The sequence below is a fragment of the Xenopus laevis genome, chromosome 1L (genome assembly GCF_017654675.1).
Source record: "Xenopus laevis strain J_2021 chromosome 1L, Xenopus_laevis_v10.1, whole genome shotgun sequence".
NCBI lineage: Eukaryota > Metazoa > Chordata > Amphibia > Anura > Pipidae > Xenopus > Xenopus laevis.
Genome location: NC_054371.1, coordinates 40,588,215 through 40,612,685, shown reverse-complemented (window position 1 = coordinate 40,612,685; position 24,471 = coordinate 40,588,215). Strand labels below are relative to the sequence as shown.

At 41.0% G+C, this 24,471-nt stretch overlaps 1 protein-coding gene across 11 annotated transcripts in view; it reads left to right on the top strand.

The window, feature by feature from the left end:
* The window catches only part of fryl.L (FRY like transcription coactivator L homeolog), a 211,861-nt gene extending 191,716 nt beyond the window's left edge, over positions 1-20,145 (top strand). For 5 of the 11 annotated variants that reach the window (XM_041588844.1, XM_041588838.1, XM_041588816.1 and 2 more), the window contains 13 exons: positions 182-358; positions 2,529-2,537; positions 2,871-3,071; positions 3,867-4,040; positions 6,932-7,185; positions 8,871-9,078; positions 11,602-11,751; positions 11,910-12,008; positions 14,061-14,129; positions 15,875-15,892; positions 17,265-17,375; positions 17,597-17,784; positions 18,613-20,145. In XM_041588844.1, coding sequence (XP_041444778.1) covers positions 182-358; positions 2,529-2,537; positions 2,871-3,071; positions 3,867-4,040; positions 6,932-7,185; positions 8,871-9,078; positions 11,602-11,751; positions 11,910-12,008; positions 14,061-14,129; positions 15,875-15,892; positions 17,265-17,375; positions 17,597-17,784; positions 18,613-18,871 — 1,917 coding nt within the window. In that variant the 3' untranslated portion in view covers positions 18,872-20,145. The remainder of the gene's footprint in view (positions 1-181; positions 359-2,528; positions 2,538-2,870; positions 3,072-3,866; positions 4,041-6,931; positions 7,186-8,870; positions 9,079-11,601; positions 11,752-11,909; positions 12,009-14,060; positions 14,130-15,874; positions 15,893-17,264; positions 17,376-17,596; positions 17,785-18,612) is intronic. The other 6 variants (XM_018229741.2, XM_018229725.2, XM_018229765.2 and 3 more) reach the window with 3 other exon arrangements.
* Positions 20,146-24,471: the final 4,326 nt, after the last annotated feature.

The following is a 24,471-nucleotide window of genomic DNA, read 5'->3' as shown; positions in this document are numbered from 1 at the left end:
CAGTTCTCTGAGCTGAACCTCTAATTATAGCTCCTCTAATTGCAATCCCCACACTTTGCATTGCTGTGGCTTATTAAATACCTTGTCAGGAGAGCCCCCGTACCTGCTAATTGCTAGGCAATGACTTCACACTGTGATGGAGTGTTTAGAAGGTTTCTGTTCGGATCTTTTCTCTCTGCAGGTGGTTTTCTCATCAAATGAAGAACTGGAAGCCGGAGACCAGCAGACCAGCCTCATCTCCAGCACAGAGGAAGCCATTCAGGAGGAGGAAGTTGCTGTGGAGGATACAGGCAGTGAACAGCAGTTTGGAGTTTTTAAGGACTTTGATTTTTTGGACGTGGAGTTGGAAGATGCTGAGGTAAGAGCCCACTGTCTAGTTAGTAATGCCTGTCATACACTTATGTGTCAGAATCCTGTAGTGGCTGTGAGTGGTGCCAATTTGATCAGAGGAAATAAAACACAAGAATGCTCTGATATCAGCATGACGTACAATTGCTTTCTCTCTACATACTCCACGAATGCATGGCTGTTAGTTCCATTGTGTGCAGCCTGGATTCTGTCTAAACACATATGTCATTGATGAGCAAAAACATTTAAACTTTACAAATCCACTGCATTAGCATGTAAATATATCAAACCACCTACAATAATTGAGGCAATAATAGCCTCCCTCTATTCAGCATAAATATTATAAATCAGGCACGGCGATCATATGTTTGCCCTGCTAAAATTATTTTTACAAATGCTATATAAAGAGTTTGCATGAAGCACAATGTGATTTTACACTAATTACGTAGACTCTGTAGAGTCATGGGAAGTGAATAAGGAGTTTAGTCCCACTCACGCTTCAAGTGCCTGAAATAGATATTATGGGGCAGATTTACTAAGCTCGAGTGAAGGATTCAAATGAAAAAAAATTTGAATTTCGAAGTATTTTTTCGGGTACTTCGACCATCTAATGGGTCAAATTCGATCGAATCGAATGATTCGAACAATTCGAAGTAAAAATCGTTTGACTATTCGACCATATGTAATATATATGTATTTAATAAGCTCCACCCCATTGTCCTGATGATTGAGCTCATTGTTGGACTGGAGTGTCAGGAACCCACCAGAACACATTGGACAACAGACCCTATTTTTCTTCTTTTTACTCCCCTTCTTTATTTTGCATGCACTTATCTACTCCTCCCTCCATGTCTCCCCCTTTTTCTCATACATAAATGGGGAATGGCCAAACAGGGCCACGTGATTTGAGTCGGGGGTCTCCCCACAGGGAGTTTTCCTAGTAGCCAGTGAACCAGTCTGAAACTGAATAGCATGAAGTGAGACAAAAAGATTCCCAGTACATCATACAAACTTGTGAAACATATAGGGTTATGTAATGAAAGGCACTACGTTTGGTCAGGAGCAGCAATCCATAGCGACCAATCAGCAGGTAGAATATACAGGTCATCTGTTTAAAAACTTAGTGCCTTTTATTACATATGGGGGATAGTCTGCTGTGAACAATATAGTAAGAAACTGACAGTGTTCTGCACTGATGTGGTGCAAATTTGCTTGAATACAGTAATTCATAGTAGCCATTTACTTTTATTATTCTAATTAGACAGTTCAAAACAACTTGAAGGAAATTGTGGGATATGGCATTTGGGCAGATATGCACAATGTTAATATAATATTCTTATATCTTTTTATATTCATGTAGTAGGCATAAACAGTTTTTAATTCACTGGTGATTTTAGGGTCTCACATTCATCTGCTTTATGCATTGTTTCAGTTGGATCCGGACTGCAGATGTGCGTGAGGCCTTAATGGTATTGTTCAGTGTAAAGATAAAATATGGGTAAATAGGCTGTGCAAAATAGCAAATGTTTCTAATATTGTTTGTTAGCTAAAAATGTAATGTATAAAGGCTGGAGTGACTGGATGTCTAACAGAACAGAACACTACTTCCTGCTTTTCAGCTCTCTTGGTTTACACTGATTGGTTACCAGGTAATAACCAATCAGTGACTTGAGGGGAGACACATTGGTCATAACTGTTGCTGAATGCTGAGGATCAATTGCAAACTCACTAAACAGTTATGTCCCATGTGCCCCCTCTTATAGTCACTGACTAACTCAGTGTTAGAGAGCTGAAAAACAGGAAGTAGTGTTCTGTCTATTATGTTATACATCCAGACACTCCAGCCTTGATACATTACATTTTTGGCTAACTAACTATATGAGAAACATTTTTTATTTTGCACAGCCTGTCTATTTACCCAGTTTTTATTTTTTACAACTGTTTTTGAACTGTTCCTTAAACAGAAACAATATATTCTAATGCCATTTCTAAGGCAACTGCATGTATTTAATGTGACCAAATATTTTTCTCGAGAAATATTTGTGCTTTGGGATATGACTATATGTTCAGTTGTTTTCAGAGGGCAAAGGGTTAAGTGAAATTAGATGCAATTGACTCCTGGTTCTGTGTCTGTCCTCGTTAATTATATAATTGTTTGTGTTTTCCTTTTTGCTAACCAGGAGCTGCAGGTAAGTTGCAGCCTGGTGGAGTGGCTTGTCCCCGCTGTGATCCTTCTGTGGTGTTAGTGTTTGTGCGTGCGTGTACTCTGACTCATGTGAACTAAAACATACAATGCTATAGAAATTAAAACATGCCTAAGGTTGGCTTTTTGATCCATAGACCCAATTACAGGCTTCAAATATCTGTTACTGTCAATGCAAGTTTTCCCGTGTGTCATTGCTTAGAGTGAAATGTTCCATCTCTCACAAGTGCACAACAAGTAATCCTCCTCTGTCCTGCATTGCCTGTGATTTGTCACGGAAACATCTACATATGTCGCCTGATATATTGTCTCTTCCTAGGGTGAAAGCATGGATAACTTCAACTGGGGTGTCCGCAGGCGATCTCTGGACAGCATTGATAAAGGGGATACCCCGTCTTTGCAGGAATGCCAGTACTCTGGCAGCAACCCCAGTCTGAACCTGACCAATCAGGAGGACACAGATGAGTCCTCAGAAGAAGAAGCACTGACAGCAAGTCAGATATTGTCTCATGCACACATGGTAGGTTATAATACCTTATTGTCGCTGTAGTCAATACAGTAAATGCCAGTGTGATGTCTACATATAAAAGCAATTTAGTCTTCTTACTTACCCTTTCAAAATTGGAGATCAGGTAAAGTTATAAGCCCAGCATGGAGGTAGGGCATAGTGTGATATAATTATGAAGGTAGGCTGAAACTTCACCTTGATGTCTTATAAGAGAAGGAAAGGCTAAAATTAAGTAAGCTTTATCAGAAAGGTCTATATAAATACACCAGTAATCCCTCAAAGTAATGCTGAGTCCTCTGTCAAAAGAAACAGCATTTCTTTCCTTCTATTGTGTACACATGGGCTTCTGTATCAGACTTCCTGTTTTCAGCATCAACCTTCAGGGCAAGGGCTTGAGCATGCTCAGTTTGCTCCTCTATCCCTCTCCGTTTTCCCCCTCCCTCCTCCCCTCCCTCCTGTATTCTGAGCCCAGAGCTATGAACGGGCAGGGAAAGACTCAGGCAGGAAGTGATTTCACACCAAGCTACTATGGCAGCTGCTATCCAAAACAAACAGAGAGAGCTTCTAGAGCTGTTTACTCAGGTATGGTAAAGCATTCTGCAGAATAAATATATTGTTATAGCTTGCACTATTGTGGTCAATCTATTGGCAATAAACTGCTTCGGTAGCTTTCCTTCTCCTTTAATAATAATAATGAATAAAATACACTCAAGATGGTATGAATGTCCAAGCTAAATGTATCTGTAGCCTTTTAGATTTCCATTGGTTCTTTGTTTCTGCTGACACTGTAACCTCTTTCTTCCTCAGCTTCACAGCGATTCCACGATGGAGGAGAGTATACCAGACCACGTGGACTCTCTTCAGCATTCTCTAGATTCTATAGTTAGTAGTGCTCTGACTGAAGAAGTTCTACGAACCAGAGCTGAGACCCCAAGTCTGGAGGTGACCCCTCCAGATAGCGCTAACAGTCAGCTGCCTGAGGTGGGGAGAAATCTGGGCTGGTGCACGGCTGATTTGGGTTCTTTCTAGTGGTTTCAATGCTTTTTTTTTGTTTTAATCTTTTGATTTGAGTGCAACTGTCATGTGTGTCAGTTTGATAATTTTATGTTTACTTCTAATATTTCTAACCTTTTGTGTTTTTGGTAAACCATGTCAAAAAGGCAGTATTAATGCAGACACACATTACCAAAAAGGTTACAAATATTCCCCATACGCTATTTGCTTTTCCTGGTGAAGTGGTTAATTTATCAGTCATTTGTGTGCAATTAGTTCCTTTGGTCCTAGAATCAAGTAGATTTTATTTCCTTCTGGTGTTTCTTAGTAGTGTACCTGCTTTTTTTTTTAGTCTTTGATCTGGGCTGTAATTGGGGATAGGACCTCAGGGCAGCTGTGTTAGTGGTTGGTACTTTGCAACCAGGCTGAACACTTACAGTCCAGCAAGCTAGTGTTAAATGTGTTGGAAAGGCCTGGGTGGATGAGACAGTGCTGCTACTTGCCGACCACAGACTTGTAAGTATTCTCATTTCATTCAACATTACCTTTCCATTTGATAGACCAAGATCTAGGCCAGGCAGTGAGTTTATAACTTGCAAGTGCTTTCCTGGTTCAGTCATGTAGTAGAAATACTTTTTTATATTTTACTGTACTCAAAAATGGTAAGAGTATGAAATTGGTAAGCACTTTCTATTGTTGTCAAAGGCAACAGAGGGCCAAATATGTTCCACTGCACTGGGTCTACACCTAAAGGCTGTACAAATGAGCAGTAGGAGATAGCAAGTCTGTTAAATCAACATGGCACCAGAAACAACCCACTTCCCTTCAACATGCCAATAGCATTTAAGCACTCTGTAGGATAAATACTATATAGCATACAGTGAGATTAAGCAGTATTTAGGCTCTTTCATTTGCAAATGTGAGGTGGTTCTTCACCATATGTGTTATCTTTGTGCTCCTCTATGGGTGCTTTTATATCTATTCTTTATGTCTCACTAACACAAGTAAGAGTTTACAATTTAGGAAAAGGTGGAGTGTTTTCTTATGCTTCCTATTCACTGATACTAATGCAATCACCAAAGGACATGCATTGAATGAAATACTTGTATTATCTGCTGCATTCATAATTGTATGCTCCAAAGGGCAGATATAAAGTCACTGATACTGAATTGAATAGCCTTAGGAATGATATGGTTTGATTTGCTTGCCTGTATCTCCTACAGTATTTCTGTACCATTCTGGAACATTACAGATATAACTGATCATGAAAGTAAAGATGGCTATACTCTGCACTTTTAGAAAGGTTTCCAAATGATCATATCTGGGCCCAGTTTGGCCACCCACATTCTAAATCTAATCTTGCTGATCCAGTTGTTGGCCCCGGGGGCCAAAGATGGGATCATATGGAGTGGCCCACAGACCCGTCAGATGAGGGCCACATCAACATGCCAATGTGGTCATCATCAGATAAGAAATTCAAACCTGCCCAATAAATATCTGCCCTATTTTAAGCCAGATATCTGTTGAGCAGGCCCATCTGGAAGGACAGGGTTGGCAACTTTTATTGGCCCATGTGTGGCCACCTTTAGTTTGCCAATTCTCAGTATTGCTACCAGTAGGGCAAATGACTGCTGCTGATTTACAGATATGTTCATACTGTTGCCCTTTTGCTGTTTAAAGATATATAAAAAGGGTTCTCATCAGCACTTCTTCAATTCTCCAGCAGTGCATTCTGCTCCCTGGATGTTTAGCTTAATATCACCATATAGTATTAACTTTAAAGAATAGGAACAGCACTCACATATATTGCATATCATTTAGGCTCCTTGACCTATATTTCAAGCCAGAGTTTGACCTGTATAGTGAATTCAATGTTTTGGGGTGACGTACCCTCCCTTTGTCAGTAGACATCTGCAGCCCCCTTTAGTGAGACCAAATCCATAAATAACAGTGTGCCCCAGAGTGCACTGTTCATTGCTTTGGCACTTACCTGAGATTGGTTGCAATTGTAGATCAGTGCTGTCCAATTTATTACATGTATTGGGCTAATTAATTCCCATACAGCATGTTCTGGAGCTGGATTATATTAAAATACAATACATGTCATACAATAAAGTCTATGGAGCCCTAGAGCAGACTGACAGCCATACATCCAGTCTGCAGGCCTCCAGTTGGACAGCTTTGTTGGTAGATCAACAACAGCCAGAAGGATATAATCAGACCCTGTTTTATGAAAGTGCATTTTCCGAGCTGCAAACTGTTTTTAAAATATTTTAAAGGAGAAAGAAAGCTTAACAAGAAGTAGAGTAGAAAATCTTCTGTACCAGCCCAAGGCAACCACAGCCCTTTGGCAATGAAGATCTGTGTCATTAAAAATGCCCCAGTAGCTCCCCATCTTCTTTTCTGCTGATTCACTGCACATTTTGTGGTCACTTGCTGAGCTTAGGGACAACCCACAATATACTAAATATACATATAATATAAATGACACAATATAAGGCTTATTTGTAAATAATTCAAATTATTGGTACAGAGCAGCTCATAAACCAGCACAATTCGCATCAGCCCTGTAGCATCAGCTTATATCACCGGAAAACCTCATTTTCTGCTTGATGACTTGCGATGATCCCTAAGCTTAGCTTCTCAACAGCTGCTTAAAGCCCACTGAGCATGTGCGTGTCACAGACACTCCTTATACAATCCAAGATGGGAAACTCCTATGACTAGTTTGAAGGCCTGGATGACTAAATCAACCTTTAGGCTGGTTCAAGATATATAATATGGCATTTCTAGCCATATTTATTTTTAGGGTTTAGTTCTCCTTTAAGGTAAATGCCCATGGTCTAAGGACAAGGAGTAATAGGCCTTTTCCCTTTCAGGAGGCCAGTGTAGCAGGAAAAGATGAGCAGCTGAGCACTGCAAGTGAAGACACAGGCTCGTATGTTACCCAAGAGCAGCATGAACAACTACTTTTTCAGGAGCCCTTAGAGGTAGAAGAACCTTGTGATCTTCTGGAACCCCCAGCTCCTGAAAGCCCCCCTGATTCTGTCTGTGAAGAAGACGTCACACTTGCTTTAAAGGAGCTGGATGAAAGATGTGAAGAGGAAGAAGCCGATTTCTCTGATCTGTCAAGGTCCGTTGTGCTGTACCATATTACTATTATATTAAATATCTGTCTCTAATTTATCTCATTTTGATTTTCTTTCTATATGTAGTTAGCAGAGATGTCCAAGTAAAAAGCATTGTTCTTCCTCCCACTAACACCTGGAAATTAAAGGATTTCTCACTGAGTAGTTAAGGCACTAGACTCATTTCAGGTTCCCTTGCCAGGGCTCAGTTCCTGTGACACATATGCTTGCGTTGGGCAAGTCTCTTAATCTCCTGATTCAATGAGCACAACATTTAAGGTGTACTAAGCAGGTCATTACCTGGTTGGCTAATAACATGCTGTGCCATATTGAGATGATCGATCTTTAGGCCTTTTGAGACTTATCAGGAGAGTACTGTGTGAAGCCGTCTATGTGGTCCTCACCCTATTTGCCTGATTAGATATCTGGCTGGCGTTTACCAAGATATAGGAAGGGCCCCATACATGGGCCAGTAAGCTTTTATCAGCCCTTTTATGGCCACCGAAAACTCTGCTTAGATCTATCGTTAGATTTATATTTGAGTAATGATGAATATATGATGACATGAATGGCATCGATGTATAACAGAAAAAATTCTAATATGGAGAATATCATGACATATTGGAATCTTTTTGACAATGTTTATATTCTATCTAATTGGCAACTGATGCTACATAGATGCCACTATTGGAGCATCAGTAGTCCAGTGCTAAACGTGAATGGCAAATAAGAAGTAGTGGTGGCAGGTTGAAAAAAGACGCACGTCCATCAAGTTCAACCTTTTAACTCTATTTTAACCTGCCTAACTGCCAGTTGATTAAGAGGAAGGCAAAAAAAAAACCATTTGACGCCTCTCCAATTTGCCTCAGAGGGGACAAATTACTTCCTGACTCCAAAATGGCAATTGGACTAGTCCCTGAATCTCAGACAGAGTCCCTGAATCTCAGACAGGTTCATCCAGCACAAAACTTACTACTGATGTCCCAGAAATTGGCTACTTTGTTACTAACGCTGACCACTCCAAGTTCATTTTATCTTTTGGAACATGCTGACTTCCCTCCCACAATAATGAGTGGCTCGATGTCCACAAGTCCAATAAGGGCTGCTCATCTAGGCAAAAAGGCATGACGTCCTTCCCTCCCTGCTGTGTAACAGATCACGCCATTGGAGGCCTTTTCAAGGTGCAAAGGAGAAACGTCAAGAGCACATACACTTGGCAGAGAGCGGATACTACAGCATTTTGCTCGGCAGCCAGTTAAATTGATTGTCCATGAAAATTGATGCTCTCATGTCTTTTGTGCTCTATATACAGTACACATATTACTTTAGATAATTAAAGGGGGAAAAAAAAAAAAACCTGAATCTGCAGCAGTTGCTTTTGGGCCGGTTCCAGCCGAGTCATTCCATATTCTCTCTGCATTTCCTCATGACCAGCCTTCGAAAGAAGTCGAATGGGCTTTGTGCTTAACGGTTTTATTTTGGTGCCATCCATAATAGAAGATGTCTACCTTTCTGTTAAGCACAAAGAATATCAAATATATCTTCTCGTCTTGTGTTGTGCGTGTGTTTGGAACGCTGAGCCTGTGAGTCTGTGCTGTTTTGCTCGTTTTTCTTCCTGTATCTGCCGAATGCATTATTGTAGTGTGGTGTCCGGCACCTATTAACCATAGTACTTCTGATCCATTTACAGCCAGGACGAGGGAGAACAGGACTGCTTTGCAGAGGTTCAGGCGTCCCCACCCCCTTCGCCCTTTCTCTCTGCGATTCTGGCTGCTTTCCAACCTGTGGCCTACGAGGATGAGGAGGAAGCCTGGCGCTGCCATGTCAATCAGATGCTGTCTGAGACTGATGGCTCCTGCGCAGTTTACACTTTTCATGTGTTCTCCAGGCTGTTTCAGGTCAGTTCCCCCCAGCAAACCCCGTCATTCTGTCAGATTCATCTCGCAGAACCTTCATCTCGTGCAAATCCAGGCTGCCCATTATAAAGTGACAGACCATTGCAAATATATTTTCAGGGCTTGTGCATTTAGCGAGTTGCATACTAAGAGTGTGACTGGGAAATGCTTCATGTTGCTGAGAAAGCACTTACTATTGCTTATGAATAAATGCATGCTATTTCTGCTGCACTGGCACATCTATATAGCTCATGCTCTTTGTATAAATAGAAACAATTACTTACCTTGGGTTAGTCAGGGTGGGGCAAATGTAACATAATTATCATAATTATAGGGGAAGTAGACCTGTGCCTTCACCGTGGTTGTGACTTGGCCCAAGGAGCAGATCTCCCTGTGTATGGCCACCTTTAAGGTCCCCATAGACGCAAAGATTTTTCTTTGGTGAACGACCGATTTCCGTGCAATCCGACCAATCCGTCAAATTATCGTGAAGTTAGTGAGAATCGAACGATCGTACATCTAAGATTTTTCGTCCGACATCTGTCAGAAAATTGATCGGCCAGGTTAAACATTGTTTACATTTAAACAATCGTTAATCTTGGTCTCACGATAACGAAAACAACTTTTCAAAATCTTTACATCTATGGCCAGCTTTAAGGTGGACATACACGGGCCGATAAAAACTGCCGACAGACCAAGTCGGCAGCTTATTGGCCCGTGTATGGAGCCCCCCGACTCGCGGCCCCATCTATTTGTTGATGCGGTCCCGCGATCCAACCCCCATTTCCCATGCGTTAGGATCCAATCGTTGGGCCCTAGGGCCCACGATCGGATCAGGTCGATATTGCCCACCTCAAGGTGGGCATATCGGAGAGAGATCCGCTCGTTTGGCGACATCGACAAACGAGCGGATCTCTCCTTGTATGGCCACCTTTACTCAGTGACCTTGGTACTCGAATCCCCCAAATGTGGCACTAGATTAAATCTGGAAATCTCTGCATTTAGTGCTTTGTGTGATGATTCTCTATAATGCCAGGTGAGTTGAGTCATGTTAAAATGGTTGCTTTCCTTATCTTTATATGTAATTTAATTGGAATAAGAGGAAACCTACAAGTTAATGGAATTACCCAGTTTCTTATCCATCAATGTAGTACTCCCTGAGATCAAGATAAGTAATTGAATTGAAAGAATGGTTTCCTTATCATCTGTTTAGATCCACACAAGTATCGTATTAATTGGTTTAACCACAGACTTCATGGCAACATTGAAAGCAGCACAGTCTCTAGCATGCGCCTAAAATTGCTAATAGGCCATTCACTGGGTGTTTGTGGTTTTAAAGGCTACAACACTGCATATGAAAATAGTCATCCATTGGTTTGGTATTTTGCAATCAATTTATCCCACTCTTCAGATCTCCACAGTTTGCATTTCTCATTGGCCAAGACGTTATTCTCTATAGCAATGAAATCCCCAAATAAATTGGCATTTCCACCACAAAAGGATCTACGGCTGTATGTGTCTATAGAATACATTGTAATTGTTACACAGCGCGGCCTTTCTGCTAGACTGCCGATGACACCTGCCCCCAGACACATGGATGATTCTGCCCCAGTGCAGGTGGAAACATGAAAGCATTCGTGTATTCACTACTTTATGTATTATTCTTTTGAAGGGCAGGGAAATTTTCAGTTCATGTTAAAAACAAAAATGACAACTCCCAGTACCCTCTACTGAACTGATGCGCGGTGTTGGAGCTCCCTGGGCCCTTGTTTGACCGGTCATAAATTCCCAGCATGCATTTTAAAACAGGCTTTTAGTTGCAAATTTACAGCCCATGAATTTATAATGATATGTACTTTCAGAGCATTAACCTCTAGATCAGGGGTAGGCAACCCACGGCTCTGGAGCCTCATGCCGCTCTTCATCTTACTGGTTAAGCTCGGTCTTGCGGCTTTGCCTGTCACATCGGCTATACAGCCCTCACACCTGCTGGCGGCTTCTTGAGTGTGCGACCGCGGTAAACAGTTAGCTTACCGCGGTCGCAAACTCAGGAAGCCACTAGCAGGTGTGAGGGCTGTATAGATGTCCCAGGAGTGACAGGCAAGACCGAGCCGCAGCAAGATGATTCATCATGGTCCTTACAGCGGTCACACACTCAAGACAAGAGAAGGAAGATCAGCATGGAGCTTCAGAAACAGAAGTCACATTAAACAAATGAGAACACTAACATTTAATAGGGCTATTGATTCATTGTAGGCCTACACATATACACTGCACTTCTGTTTGTTGTATTCTGTTGTTGTAACAGTTAAAATTAAAAAAAAGAAGAAAAAAAAAGGTTAAAACGTTTAAAATTTTATAAGCTGTGTTATGTTTTGCGGCTCCAGACTATTTTTCTTTAGTGGAAGAGGGGGGCAAAATGGCTCTTTTGATAGTAAAGATTGCTGACCCCTGCTCTAGATAAGCACTGAGCAGTTTGGAATAATCGCTTGTATTTACATGAACCTGTGTCTGTTCTTTCTATAGACCATACAAAGGAAGTTTGGGGCACTGACAAACGATTCAGTCAGCTTCCTCGGAGAAAGCCTGCAGCGAATTGGCACCAAATTTAAAAGCTCCCTTGAGGTGATGATGGCTTGCTCACAGTGCCCAACGGTCTTTGTGGATGCAGAAACGGTAAAATCACCATTAGGAAACATTCAATTATTTATCCTTTGTTCTCTTGTCCCAGTCAATGGTCTATTTTCACTTATAATTCTGTTCTGTTTCAGCTTTACAGATAAATTCTTTCCCTTTTTAGTCGTTTCAAGATTCTATCTCGTTTTGTGTTGCAGTTGATGTCCTGTGGCTTACTGGAAACCCTGAAATTTAGTGTACTCGAGCTTCAGGAACACCTGGATACCTACAATGCCAAGCGGGAGGCTGCCGAGCAGGTACTGAATCAACCATTCTTTCCTTAGGAAAGGAATATATTTTGTTTACATTTACTCATGCACCTTTATTGTCTATTGTAAGAAGAAACATCACCATATTGGAATCTCCGTACTGTTTAGGATGACCCTCCACAATTTGGGCTGGGTTATTACATAATCAACTTCAACACAGTTGATTATCCTGAGTACGTTGATTGAGAAAAAATACTCCTTCTTTATCAATTATAGAATATTTCAAATTAACTGGAAGGATCTATGTTGAGATTTTAAGAAAAACCCTGTAATAGTGTATCAAATTTAAAATTACTAGGTTTTACTATCACATAAATTACCCACCTATGCCAGGCTTAATTCATTATAAACATGTACTTAAATAAATTGCTAGTGCAATTAATTCGGTAAGTTCATTAAACTCCCATCCTAAGAGTTAAAGTGACTATGTTAATAAATAAACTGGAAACTTTGTTTCCATATCCTGATCGTACAGAAATTGTGTTCTCGATTGAATGTTTTACAGCCAGCTTTATTTGGCAAATTAGGTTTATTTTTTACTAAATTCGGTCCAGAGTTCCAGAGGGAGCCAAGACAATGCCTGATTCAAGTTTATAATAATGAAGCTTTTTTGGGTCATAGGTTGTACTTTATTGGAATAAATGTAAATTATATCTGTTTTACGCATAACACATTTATTTGGCAAATTTGAGGTTTATTTTTTTACTAAATGTGGTCCAGAGTTCCAGAGGGAGCCAAGAGAATGCAGGATATCCGGGGCCCAGTTTATAATAGTTAAGGTTTTTTGGGTCATTGGTTGTGCTTTAGGGGACTAAATGTGAATGATATGTGTTCTACGTATAATAATATGCAACCTGTACTGTCTGCACAGGACGTTTATGATGAAGGGACCTTCTATGGGATTTAGAGGAGCAGCAACAAATACACACTCTGCCCTGAGGCTGTTAATGCACAAAACATTATACTAACTGACTGGCCTAGTCTCCGGTGTCACCATTGCATTTAAGTGGAGGGAGGGAAAATGTGTTCCATATTACAGAATGCCCCCAGGGTGCTTTTATATAGAATTCTTTGTTCTCAATAGATTTCTTGGCCTTTTCCATTTCTATGCAACATGGTTTTATACAAAGCCCTTTCCATTTAGCCAATGAGTAATTGATAAATGAGCCTTCTCTTTCCCGTGGCTCCCTTGAGGGCAGCGTGTGGCCCTTTCTCTCCCCAGTACCATGATTTGAATACAGTAATACCTGTAGGTCGGGTACTGGTCTTATGAGTGATAAGGAAATGGTACATAAAACCAATATTTCCCTTATCGCCAGCATTATCTGTGGCTGAGTATTAAATGGCAAAAGTGTCGGTTCTGTGTTGGTAAGGAGGCAGTTAAGTCTAATTGGATTCCTGGCAGACACGCTGCACAGCAAGAGACCGTATGGGAATGATATTTCAGAGTTAAAGGCTATAGGGCTGCACTGCTTCTGTTTTTTTTTCTGCGCACTATTTATTCATTAGCCACTGCTGTCAAGTCAGGGAAGAAAATGAAATTTACAGGGAACCTTGGGCCCACGTCACTAATTGAATCTGGCACTGTATTCCTTGGAGACATCACCCTCCCTCCCTAATGCAGACCTCCTTAGTTAATTCACTAAGTGAGTGGACTTTATTGAATTGATCTGATGAGGAAAACGCATTCCTCTTTTCTCATTTGCTGCGTTGCTTCAAGGTTAGCTAGAGGCCACCCAAATTACTTCTAGCAAGCGAGTCTATGAATAGCTATGCAAGCCATTGAGGCTTTTGTTGTTAATTACCTCAAGTCTGACTAGCTCACGAATGAAGAAGCCATTTTAAAACTAGTCCGCCATTGCTGCCGACTATATTTCCCATTATTCCCAAACTGCCTTAGGGTGGATGAAGCTTGCTTCTGTCTCATGTAGTGCAGGAGGCTGTCACCTCTGTAGCCCTGACTCTTTACTACTGTTTTTACTCTGTAAAATAATCTGCATCAAATGTGTTGCTAAGTGTCCCCTTTATGTCTCATTTCAGTGGCTGGATAACTGCAAAAGGACCTTTGGTTCTAGAGAAAGTGCTCCTACAGCTAATACAGAAGCACAGGTAGGTGCCCCTAACAAATTCTGTGTTGTACATGGGAGCCTCTTGCACCTTCATTGACTCGTAGGCAGTATTTGCTGCTGTACAGTCTCCGTAGTGAGTACACCAGTGATCCAGCAGAGATGTCTGTCTCTGCTGATAAAAAATATTATCCAGTTAACTGCTGAGAGGGATGTAGTCTACGTCTAATGGTTTTAATACAGTTGCGCTCATTTAACACTGGGCAAATCAATCAGCCATTACCTATGTGGCCAGTTGCAGGTTGGTTGATATGAGTTACTTCCTAGGATATTGTTAATCAATGAGCCCCTTTTCAGTAGAAATCACTGCAGTGATGATTATGAGATGCTCAACATCTACATACATTCTCCTCCATAATCTCAAGTGAAATGGAAACTGCATTACTGGTTGATTGTACCTCTTACTGTTCTTTGTTATTCTCTGTCATTAAGTTTGAAGTCTCTTAAAGTAGAAGGAAAGGCTAAAATTAAGTAAGCCTTATCAGAAAGGTCTATATAAATGCACCAGTTAACCCTCAAAGTAATGCTGCTCTGAGTCCTCTGTCAAAAGAAACACAGCATTTCTTTCCTTTTATTGTGTACACATGGGCTTCTGTATCAGACTTCCTGTTTTCAGCTTAAACCTCCAGGGCAGGGCATGAGCATGTTCAGTTTGCTCCTCTCCCCCTCCCTCCTCCCATCCCTGCTGTAATCTGAGCTCAGAGCTGTAAGTGAGCAGGGAGAGACTCAGGCAGGAAGTGATGTCACACCAAACTTATATGGCAGCTTCTATCCTAAAGAAACAGAGACAGTGTCTAGAGCTGTTTACTCGGGTATGGTAAAGCATTCTGCAGAATAAATATAGCATTCTAGCTTGCACTATTGTGGCAATATCTGTTGGCAATAAACTGTCTTGGAGCTTTCCTTCTCCTTTAAGGCTTGGGGAACACATGGCGGGTGATCTTCTTTTCTCTGCCTGAGTTTGTAGATAGTCGGAGAAAAGCCTATCTGCTCCCATCCACTTTTTGTAGCTCCACTGACAGACACACATCAGAAATGGATTCTTTCATATTTTCACACCAGTGTAACTGCAAGCAGACGATGCCTTGTCAGTGGAACTACACAAAGGACTGAATCTGCTTTTTCACTGCCTGCATACAAAATGCAGGCAGAGAAAAGTGGATCAACCTCCCCGTATTCACCTAGACTAACATACTCTCCATCGGAACCAGGAGTATCCGCCCATAGTCCTGAACAACAAGCCAGCGATTCTGAGCTACTACATACAGAGTTGGGAAATGAATGTAGGGGTTCTTAATTATCACAGACAACAAGCAAGCCTTGCCCATGTAAAATGCAATTGGCAAAAATACATTTAGTGTTTGGGGTATCTGCAAATAGAATATGTAAATATACCAGCATTAACTCAAGTGTACGTGCCGTGTGTTATCCATTTATACCCAGACTGTATGCATTGGTAATGAAGAAAATGGCTCACCAGGATGAGAATTTTTAGCTGCTACAGTTCCCCGGCACCCTACTAGAGGCATTCTGCCATTATAGCTGGATTTCTGCTCTCGCTGCTTATATAGGAAATGGCTGAGATCATATAGTTAAGACTTGTTTCCCATCAGAATGTTGTTGTTCATGTACTGGCTGCAGTGTAAAGAGCCCATTACATGCATTCTCACTAACTCTTGCTCTTTCTCTTTCTTTGTGTTTTTGTGACCTGCTCACCTTCTTGCTTAGCAAATGGAAATACTAGCAGTAAGTCATGGTTCTTTATCAAATGCTAAACGTGTCAGGTTCAAATCTGACGTTCATCTGTCTTGTCCATTTGTTGAGCCAGCAACGTTACGCCATTGTACAGTTACAGCGTGGTGCTTGGGTGAGGGAAAGCCAGCCTGGGATCTTTAGCTGTTCCTGAGATACCACTTTCTAGCATTGGGCAGCACCGCTGAGAATGCTGGGAGTTTGACTTTAGCAACACCCATACGGCCATAGGTTGGGTTTACTTGAAATACACCTTGCCTATGGACTATTTGCTGTCTCTGTGACAAAGGCTCTATTAACCCAGCTATCTATCAATTTATGCTTTCATCCCATAAAGTAAATGGGCTCCTATATTCTACGTTTTACTAAGCGATATCAGAACGTTCATCTGTAGAACTTATTCCAGGCATTTCCAAAGAGTACAGATTTATAAAGGAGAACTAAGCACTAAAATGTGTGTGTGTATTGGGGAATCTACATTGCCCCCTAAAATACATCCCTTGCTGTTTCTTAAAAATATCACACTTTTAAAGGAGAAACCCCGAATGAAGAACTTGGCTAGAAATGCTGTGTTTGATATAGTGAACTTACTGTACCAGCCCTATAACAGTAATGATCCAGACTTTAAATTTGTTTACATCAGATCCCTGTCTTCTGATCTTGTTAGGCCTCTTTTCAGTGTCAGTAAACCCGCACATGCTCTGGACTGCTGTTAGGAGGCTAACTCTTAATCTAGAAGGCTCTGAATTATGAAAGGGCCATCTCAATCCAAATTAATTGCAAATCGATTTGACAATATAATCAATCCTTATTGGTTTCAAAACCAACATTGGATTTATTTAATATCTACATGATTTATAGTAGGCTTAATTAAGAAGATCCAAGTTTTGGAGAGTTATATTGTCCAGAAAACCCCAGGTCCCAAACATTCTGGATAACAGATATACCTGTAAATAAATATACTGTATATTGTGTGTCAGTCCCTCCAGTAACTTGACTGCAGCCCACAGCATGCAGCCTGGGTGAATATTGGGGGGCATCCCCAGAAGCGCAGATATTCACTGCTAAAGGCCTCTATTTTATTTGAGGTGGTTAAAAAGCCCAAAATATAATGTGTAGCGTTCCTGTCCTAATTCTTTATTGGACGTTAGTGTTCCTTTAAAGAGTAAAAGTGAAATTTTTAGCAGGGCCATTTCCATGCATTTCATTTAACAAGACTCCTAGCATCTCCTTAGTACATAGAAGCCTGTCTTAACTTTCTCTGCACTAAACCAATAGCCGCCATTGATTCTGCAAATCCTGTGCTGGTCCAATTGCCAGTGATTGATTCTCTGGATTTAAGCCTGTGCTCTCTTTCTATTCCCAGGAGCTTGAGTTATGTCGGAGGCTGTACAAGCTGCATTTCCAGCTTCTGCTGCTCTTCCAGTCCTACTGTAAACTCATCAATCAAGTGGACTCAATAAAGAAAGAGGATGAGGTATGTACCCACATTCCTTCTGAAATTCCGTGAAATCATATGCATTTTCATCCCTGGCTTCCCAAAAAACTGATTGTCTGTTTAGGTTGGAAGGGGGAAGTTAGTACATGACAAAATATTCAACTCAAAATGACTCTCTTGGAAAAGGAAATGGAGTAATTATGCCCCAGGGAAGGAATTGCCATGATTATGTGTAAATGCTGTCTGTAATCATATTTTAGGTTATAAACATGTCTGAGGAGCTTTCCCAGCTGGAGTCTTACCTGAAGGAAGCAGAGTCCTCTTCAGATGTTGGCATAGAAGACAATTCTGAATTTTGCCAAGGAAGTGAAGCAGCCGTTCATTCTTTAATAGAAAGCCTGAGAGCAAATGATTTTGCATCAGCCATAGCACAGGTCAAGGCTTTCAGGTGAGTTTGAATGGGCATTTAATATGTTTGTAGACTTCACTGGACATGCTAACGACGAGTATTTCCCTATCTCATTCCAAATTTGAGTTAGGGAAAGGCAAATTATATGGTAGCCTCTGAAACGTTGTAGCTTCTGAACCACAGCCATTTTAGGAATAGCTAAAAGGGAGCCAATAAAAGGGGGGGTAGGATAAGATGAGTGGAGTGAGTGTTCGGCACACGTGAGTAGACAAGGGAGAAAAACGGCATAAGAACCAGGGAAACAGTTAATGGCTCAATGGAAAGGACGAGAAGAGATGGGGAAAGCAGGAGGCAAGGATAGGGGTAATTATGACAACTGGAGAAGGGTAGAAATAACAGTGTGCAAGAAAGCAGATAAAGAGAAATGAAGAAAATCAAGTTGCGTGTGGTTAATATGGGATCATTTCCAAAAGATAACCCGCAATCCTACGCTAAACCTGGGTGTTTGTTTCTGTGCTCTATTTTATGTTTATTTGGTTTCTATATTAAGACTCGTAACACCGACCACTGGAAAGCAGATGTTATTAGATCAGTCAAGTCCAATGAGCCTGGAGCTCGTCATTACATATAATTGCAATGGGCTTCCCTAGCTCCTGAGGAGCAATGTGATAACTAGATACTTTCATTATAGCCTCTTTATTATTAAGTTTACAAACCAAATTTCTCCATCTGTACCAGCACATCAGAAAAAAGATTTTGACGGCCTAATTAAGTCCGTACTAATTGGGTGTGCGTATTTTGGTTTTGGTTGCTTTATTTTGTTGCTGTTGAGTTGTCCTCATATTCCTCTTTTCCTTTGCTTCCCAGGTCTGTCTGGCCCAATGATATCTTTGGAAGCTCAGATGATGATCCAGTCCAAACGTTACTGCATATTTATTTCCGACATCAGTCCCTAGGCCAGACCGGAAGCTTTGCTATCATTGGCTGTAAGCATGACATGTCCAAAGCCAGCTCGAAACTGATGGAGCTCAATCTAGAAATCAGACTTTCACTGCGAGTCGTGCAGTCCTACCAACTTCTCTCCAAAGCCCAACCGGTCACTGACATGGGGAGCGCTCAGTTTTGAACAGCCGCTTTCATGTGGATGTCAGGAAAAGTGAAGCACTGGATGTCCGAGAATCTCATCAAGCACCTTTCATAATTACTGTTTTTCCTATAGATGAATGCGTATTTTTTTTCTCTAAAACTGCGTAGAACTTAAACAGTCACGAACTCCATCCGACAGTTGAGCGGCTGAGGAAAGGGAGACTCCGTGTGTCAGACAATGGATGTTACGCCTGGAGATTTATTGTTTTGTTTTCTTTTGTTTTCTTTTGTTCCAAGCTTACTACCCAGAAGCAAAAGGGCTAACACCGTGTAAATACCAGAGCTGGTGCAATATATAGGATTTAATGAGGCGCAATGTTGTATGCTCACTATTGCAGTGTCTCACCTAAAGGATTTCTGATTAAACCAGTCACCAGGTCAGACAAATGTACATTGCTATGGACTGTCCACAAAAAAAAGACAAAAGAGACTTACAAAAGCCGTGGGGCCACAATTGAACTTCTCCTTTATGTTCCAGTCTGTGCAGATGGCAGTTGGAGCGTGTGTTTGACAGATACGTTTCTCGAGTGTACAGAAGGTCTCCGCGCATGCCTCAAAGAGTACTGCAATATTATTTTTGGATAAATTTTTATTTTATTAGCTCTAACACCTCATACCGTGTAAATGGTAGGACATTCAAATTATTTTAAACTGGGGATTTCCCCAGTTTTTCTAAAAAAACAAACAAACAAACAGAAAAAAAAAAGAATAATATATCTTAACTTTATTAGAATGCTGCTCAGTTCTCTGACCAGTGCTTATGGTATAAATATTAAGTACTAACCAAAAAGTAGCTGCCTGCAGAGACTTTAAAATGTATATTTAGATATGTGCTGCCCAGCCGCAGTTTTCCCTAGAGGAACAGATAACTTATTTTATTCTGTATATATTCTAGAATCTCATTATGGTGTTCTACCAGTATTTTTTTTTTTTTTCTTGTAAATCTGTGCGATGCACTGTTATAGGATGATAGATGTACAAACGCCAACCCTTTTAATGCTTCTAAGTGGCACCGAGAGGCTCAAGCAATGGCGGACATTGTGAGGTAGAGTATGTATTGTATGGCCTAGTTTTATAGGAGGCTTAGATAAAGGTAACCAACAATATAAATGCATCTATGTTTCATTATGTTGTAATTAGGAGCGGTCTTGATAAACAGGCAAAGCTACCAAAAACTCCAGCCTTGGCGCTAAGAGCTTACTGTAAAAAAATAAAATGAAAATCTGTAGCACAAAATAAACAGGTTTCTCTATACACCAACAGCATTTTTTTGTATAATAAATGAATGTAGCCCCAACATGGTCCCTGCTCTGTAAGGAATACCCTGCAATTTTTATACACCTTTTATCCACTGTGATTAAAAAAAAGGAAGAAAACAAAGCTACATCTATCTTTCTTGCTTCTGGATGTCTTGGTATTGCCACCGTTGGACCTCCGCAGGCGCTGAATACTTGGAATACCAACCCTAAAAGTAGGTGTCTAATGTGTAAGGATGCACCGAATCCACTATTTGGGATACGTCCGAACCCCTGAATCCTTCATGAAAGATTGAAACGAATACCTAACTGACTCTGAGCCCTAACTTGCATATGCAAATGAGGATGGCGACACTCAGCTAAACATTTTTTCACCTACTTGTTTTGTGAAGCAAAGTCTCATGATTTTAAAGTGATACTGTCATGGGAAAAAATTTTTTTTTCAAAACACATCAGTTAATAGTGCTGCTCCGGCAGAATTCTGCACTGAAATCCATTTCTCCAAAGAGCAAACAATTTTTTTTATATTCAATTTTGAAATCTGACATGGGGCTAGACATTTTGTCAATTTCCCAGCTGCCCCTGGTCATGTGACTTGTGCCTGCACTTTAGGAGAGAAATGCTTTCTGGCAGGCTGCTGTTTTTCCTTCTCAATGTAACTGAATGTGTCTCAGTGGGACATGGGTTTTTACTATTCAGTGTTGTTCTTAGATCTACCAGGCAGCTGTTATCTTGTGTTAGGGAGCTGCTATCTGGTTACCTTCCCATTGTTCTTTTGTTTGGCTGCTGGGGGGAAAAGGGAGGGGGTGATATCACTCCAACTTGCAGTACAGCAGTAAAGAGTGGTTGAAGTTTATCAGAGCACAAGTCACATGACTTGGGGCAGCTGGGAAATTGACAATATGTCTAGCCCCATGTCAGATTTCAAAATTGAATATAAAAAAATCTGTTTGCCCTTTTGAGAAATGGATTTCAGTGCAGAATTCTGCTGGGGCAGCACTATTAACTGATTCATTTTGAAAACATTTTATTTTCCCATGACAGTATCCCTTTAAGGATTCAGATTCAGTTCAAATATCAAACACAAGGATTTGTCCGAATCCTGCTTAAAAATTCCAAATCTTGGCCGAATACCGAAACCAAATCCTGGATTCGGTGCGTCCCTACTTGCGAATAGCTCAAACCCTAGTCTAGATGCCAGTCTACCCTAAGGCAGAAGTTTCCAAAATAGTGGGGGTGCCCCAGACTAAAGTCCAATTAGGAAAGATTGGAGAGCAAATAATACATGTAAAGGATCCGTTATCCAGAAAGCCTGTATTAGGGGAAGGCCATCTGCCATAGACTCAGTTTTATTGAAATAGGCCACATTTTTTAAATAAGATTTCCTTTTTCTCTGTAATAATAAAACAGTAGCTTGTACTTGATCCCAACTAAGATATAGTGAATCCTTATTGTAAGCAAAACAATCCTATTGGCTTTAATACTAAAATAATTTTTAAGTAGACTTAAAGGGGTTGTTCACCTTAAAGGAGAACTTAACCCCCCTGTACCAAAAGCCCCCCTAAACTATTTTGTTTTTTGACTAATGCACAGTGTGGGGAGGGGGGCAATAGTTTAGTTCTCCTTTAAGACTTTGGGGACCCAAGTTGTGGAAACACCCCCTATCTGAAGCTTGAAGGTCAATTAGAGTGAGATTTTGGGATTAATGCTTATTTGTTGCCCTAAATATTCTTAGGGTCAGGGCACACAGGCAGATTCGGGGAGATTAGTCGCCCGGCGACAAATCTCCTCTTCTTCGGGTGACTAATCTACCTGAACTGCCTCGTGAGGCAACTTTGGGCGACTTCGTAAAAAAAAATCGTTCCGAGTGCCATTCAGCCGGTTCTGGGAGATTAGTCGCCCCAAAGAAGAGGCGAATCTCCCCGAATCTGCCAGTGTGCCCTGACCCTAAGACAGTGATATCTACATATGACTGAAACCTTGTTATGAGCTACAGAGAATCCTTGACAAATGTTATGTCTCAAAGCAGGTGCTTTACCCAAAAAAGTCAGTCTGGAAGCCACTGCCCTGGGGGGGGGGGGAGATGGGAAATATAGAGTTTTCTTCTTGCACCTGGTAGTGGAGTTTGCCGTGGTGTTTCAGATTCTATTATTATCAAATTATCCAAATTATACAAATTATTTGCTTTTTCTCTATAATAATAAACCAGTACCTTGTACTTGATCCCAACTAAGATATAATTAATCCTTATTGGAGGCAAAACCAGCCTATTGGGTTTATTTATTATTTACATGATTTTCTAGTAGACTTAAAGAAGAACTAAACCTCCCCTAGGTATAAAAGCCCCCTAAAATGCAGTGCAGCAGAGTTCCCAGGTGCCATACTCTGTCCCTTTGGATATACTTCGGGTCTCTTCGACGACATGTGCAGTTGAAGCAGATTCCAGATTAGCTCCAATTTCACACGCGACCTGCAGGGTCCGTGACGGCAGTGAGAAATGAAGAGTATCCAAATGGACAGAACATGGGGCCTGGGTACTCCTCTGAGCTTCTTTTTTTTATCTCAGGTTTTCAGATAGGGGCACCAACAGACTGTGTGGAGGGAGAGGTGATGGAGGCCAAAGGAAGGTAGTTAAGGGCGGGCTGTTGCACTTTCGTTCTCATTTAAGTTGTGAAGATCCAAGTTACGTTACATTCTCCAGATTTCCCCCCCAGTTTCTGAGCATTCTAAATAACCGGTCCCATACCTGTACATCCACCTAAAACAGGACCACATTCTTTGGTTTGGCAGTGGCCACCATTGTTCCTATTGATGTTATCGGCCATATTGAATACAAGCTGCAGTTCTGTGATGCTGTGGAACATCCCTTGCGGTCCAACATTATGGAAGATATACAGTAGGTCAGATATAGACCAAGCTGTGTCTATACACCTCTTTCCATTGACCGTACAATAAAGTGTTGAAGTATGTTGGGTATTTCCGATTGCCAGCAGCTTAGAATGTTTTGGAGCCAAATTCAGAAGCAATACTGGGGTTGCAATGCATTATGGTTAAACCTGGAGGTTGTACATTATTCCTAGCGTGACACAGCCTCTCCCTTGGGTAGTGGAGAGAGGTGCCATCTATTCTGAGCAGAGGGGATAAAGGCTGCTCTAATATTTAGATATATATTGATGATATTAAACAAATTTATTCTTGGTGTCATCCCCTTATTACATGAACTTTTGTTTTTTGGATAACGGGTTATCTTTGAATTAGGATAAGGCTCATGGAGCAAAGAGCTGGGTTAGGAGACATTTAGGTGGGTGGGAGCTAATGTGATAGAGGAAGGGAGCCCCCATAGCCATTGATTGTTGCAATGAAGAGTGAATCCAAGCTTCTCTTATTATAGGCCTTTCTATGCCAATGACTTGAAGTGACAGGTCCTTCCAGTGCTTGATCCAACACCCCTGCTACGTTATACTGGTTTATTATTAGACTGTTGTCACTGGATCTTGCACTCACCATATCATTTGTATATACCATTCACTCATTATAAGTATGCCTTGTTAAAGGGCGGCCAATAAATCTTCCAAGCAGAAAGCACTAACCGTGCCCCATTCTTCAGTAGCAATACACCCTTAGCAGGCACTTCCTATTCTAATAAATATTGACTTGTATTCATCCCACTCAGTATACGTGCATAATGTTCAACTATAAATTACACAAACCGCAAGAATATCCCTCCTCAGCTATTGCACATTGAGCTCTTCATAATAATTCATCATGGAGCTCAGGCTTTTGTATTGGATTTCACTCAGTCCCCAAATAATGTTTTTGACCTCTGAGTTCTCCCCAATTGCAAATTTTTATTCAGTAATGCAGGTGAGTCACCTCCATGAGCTGTGTGCATAGCTGGAGAATAAAGATATAGATGAGCTTCCTCAAGTAGAGATCAACTGCCCGTGGAAAGCTTTCTATTGATACCCTCCCTGAGCAGAAATGTCACCCTCCTCGTCTGGCTGAGAAATTCTGTACAAGTCATACACCGGTATCATTTCTAAGTCTTAAAACAAGTTGTAGGCAAGTAGTGAATCTAGATGTTAAACTACAACTCCCAGAGGCTGTGGACACAGAAGTTACCCATACCTGATACAGAGTGTGACATTGAATTGAATTGATTTTATGCACATTTAATCAGTGATGTACCTGGCACAGCAGCTGTACTAGCCACTTTATATTAGATCCACTGCTTTGAATATCCTTATGTAAGATTTTATTTAGTGCGGACATGTTCAGCACTACATTAGAGTTAGAGATTATACATCAATCCCTGCCCCAGTAT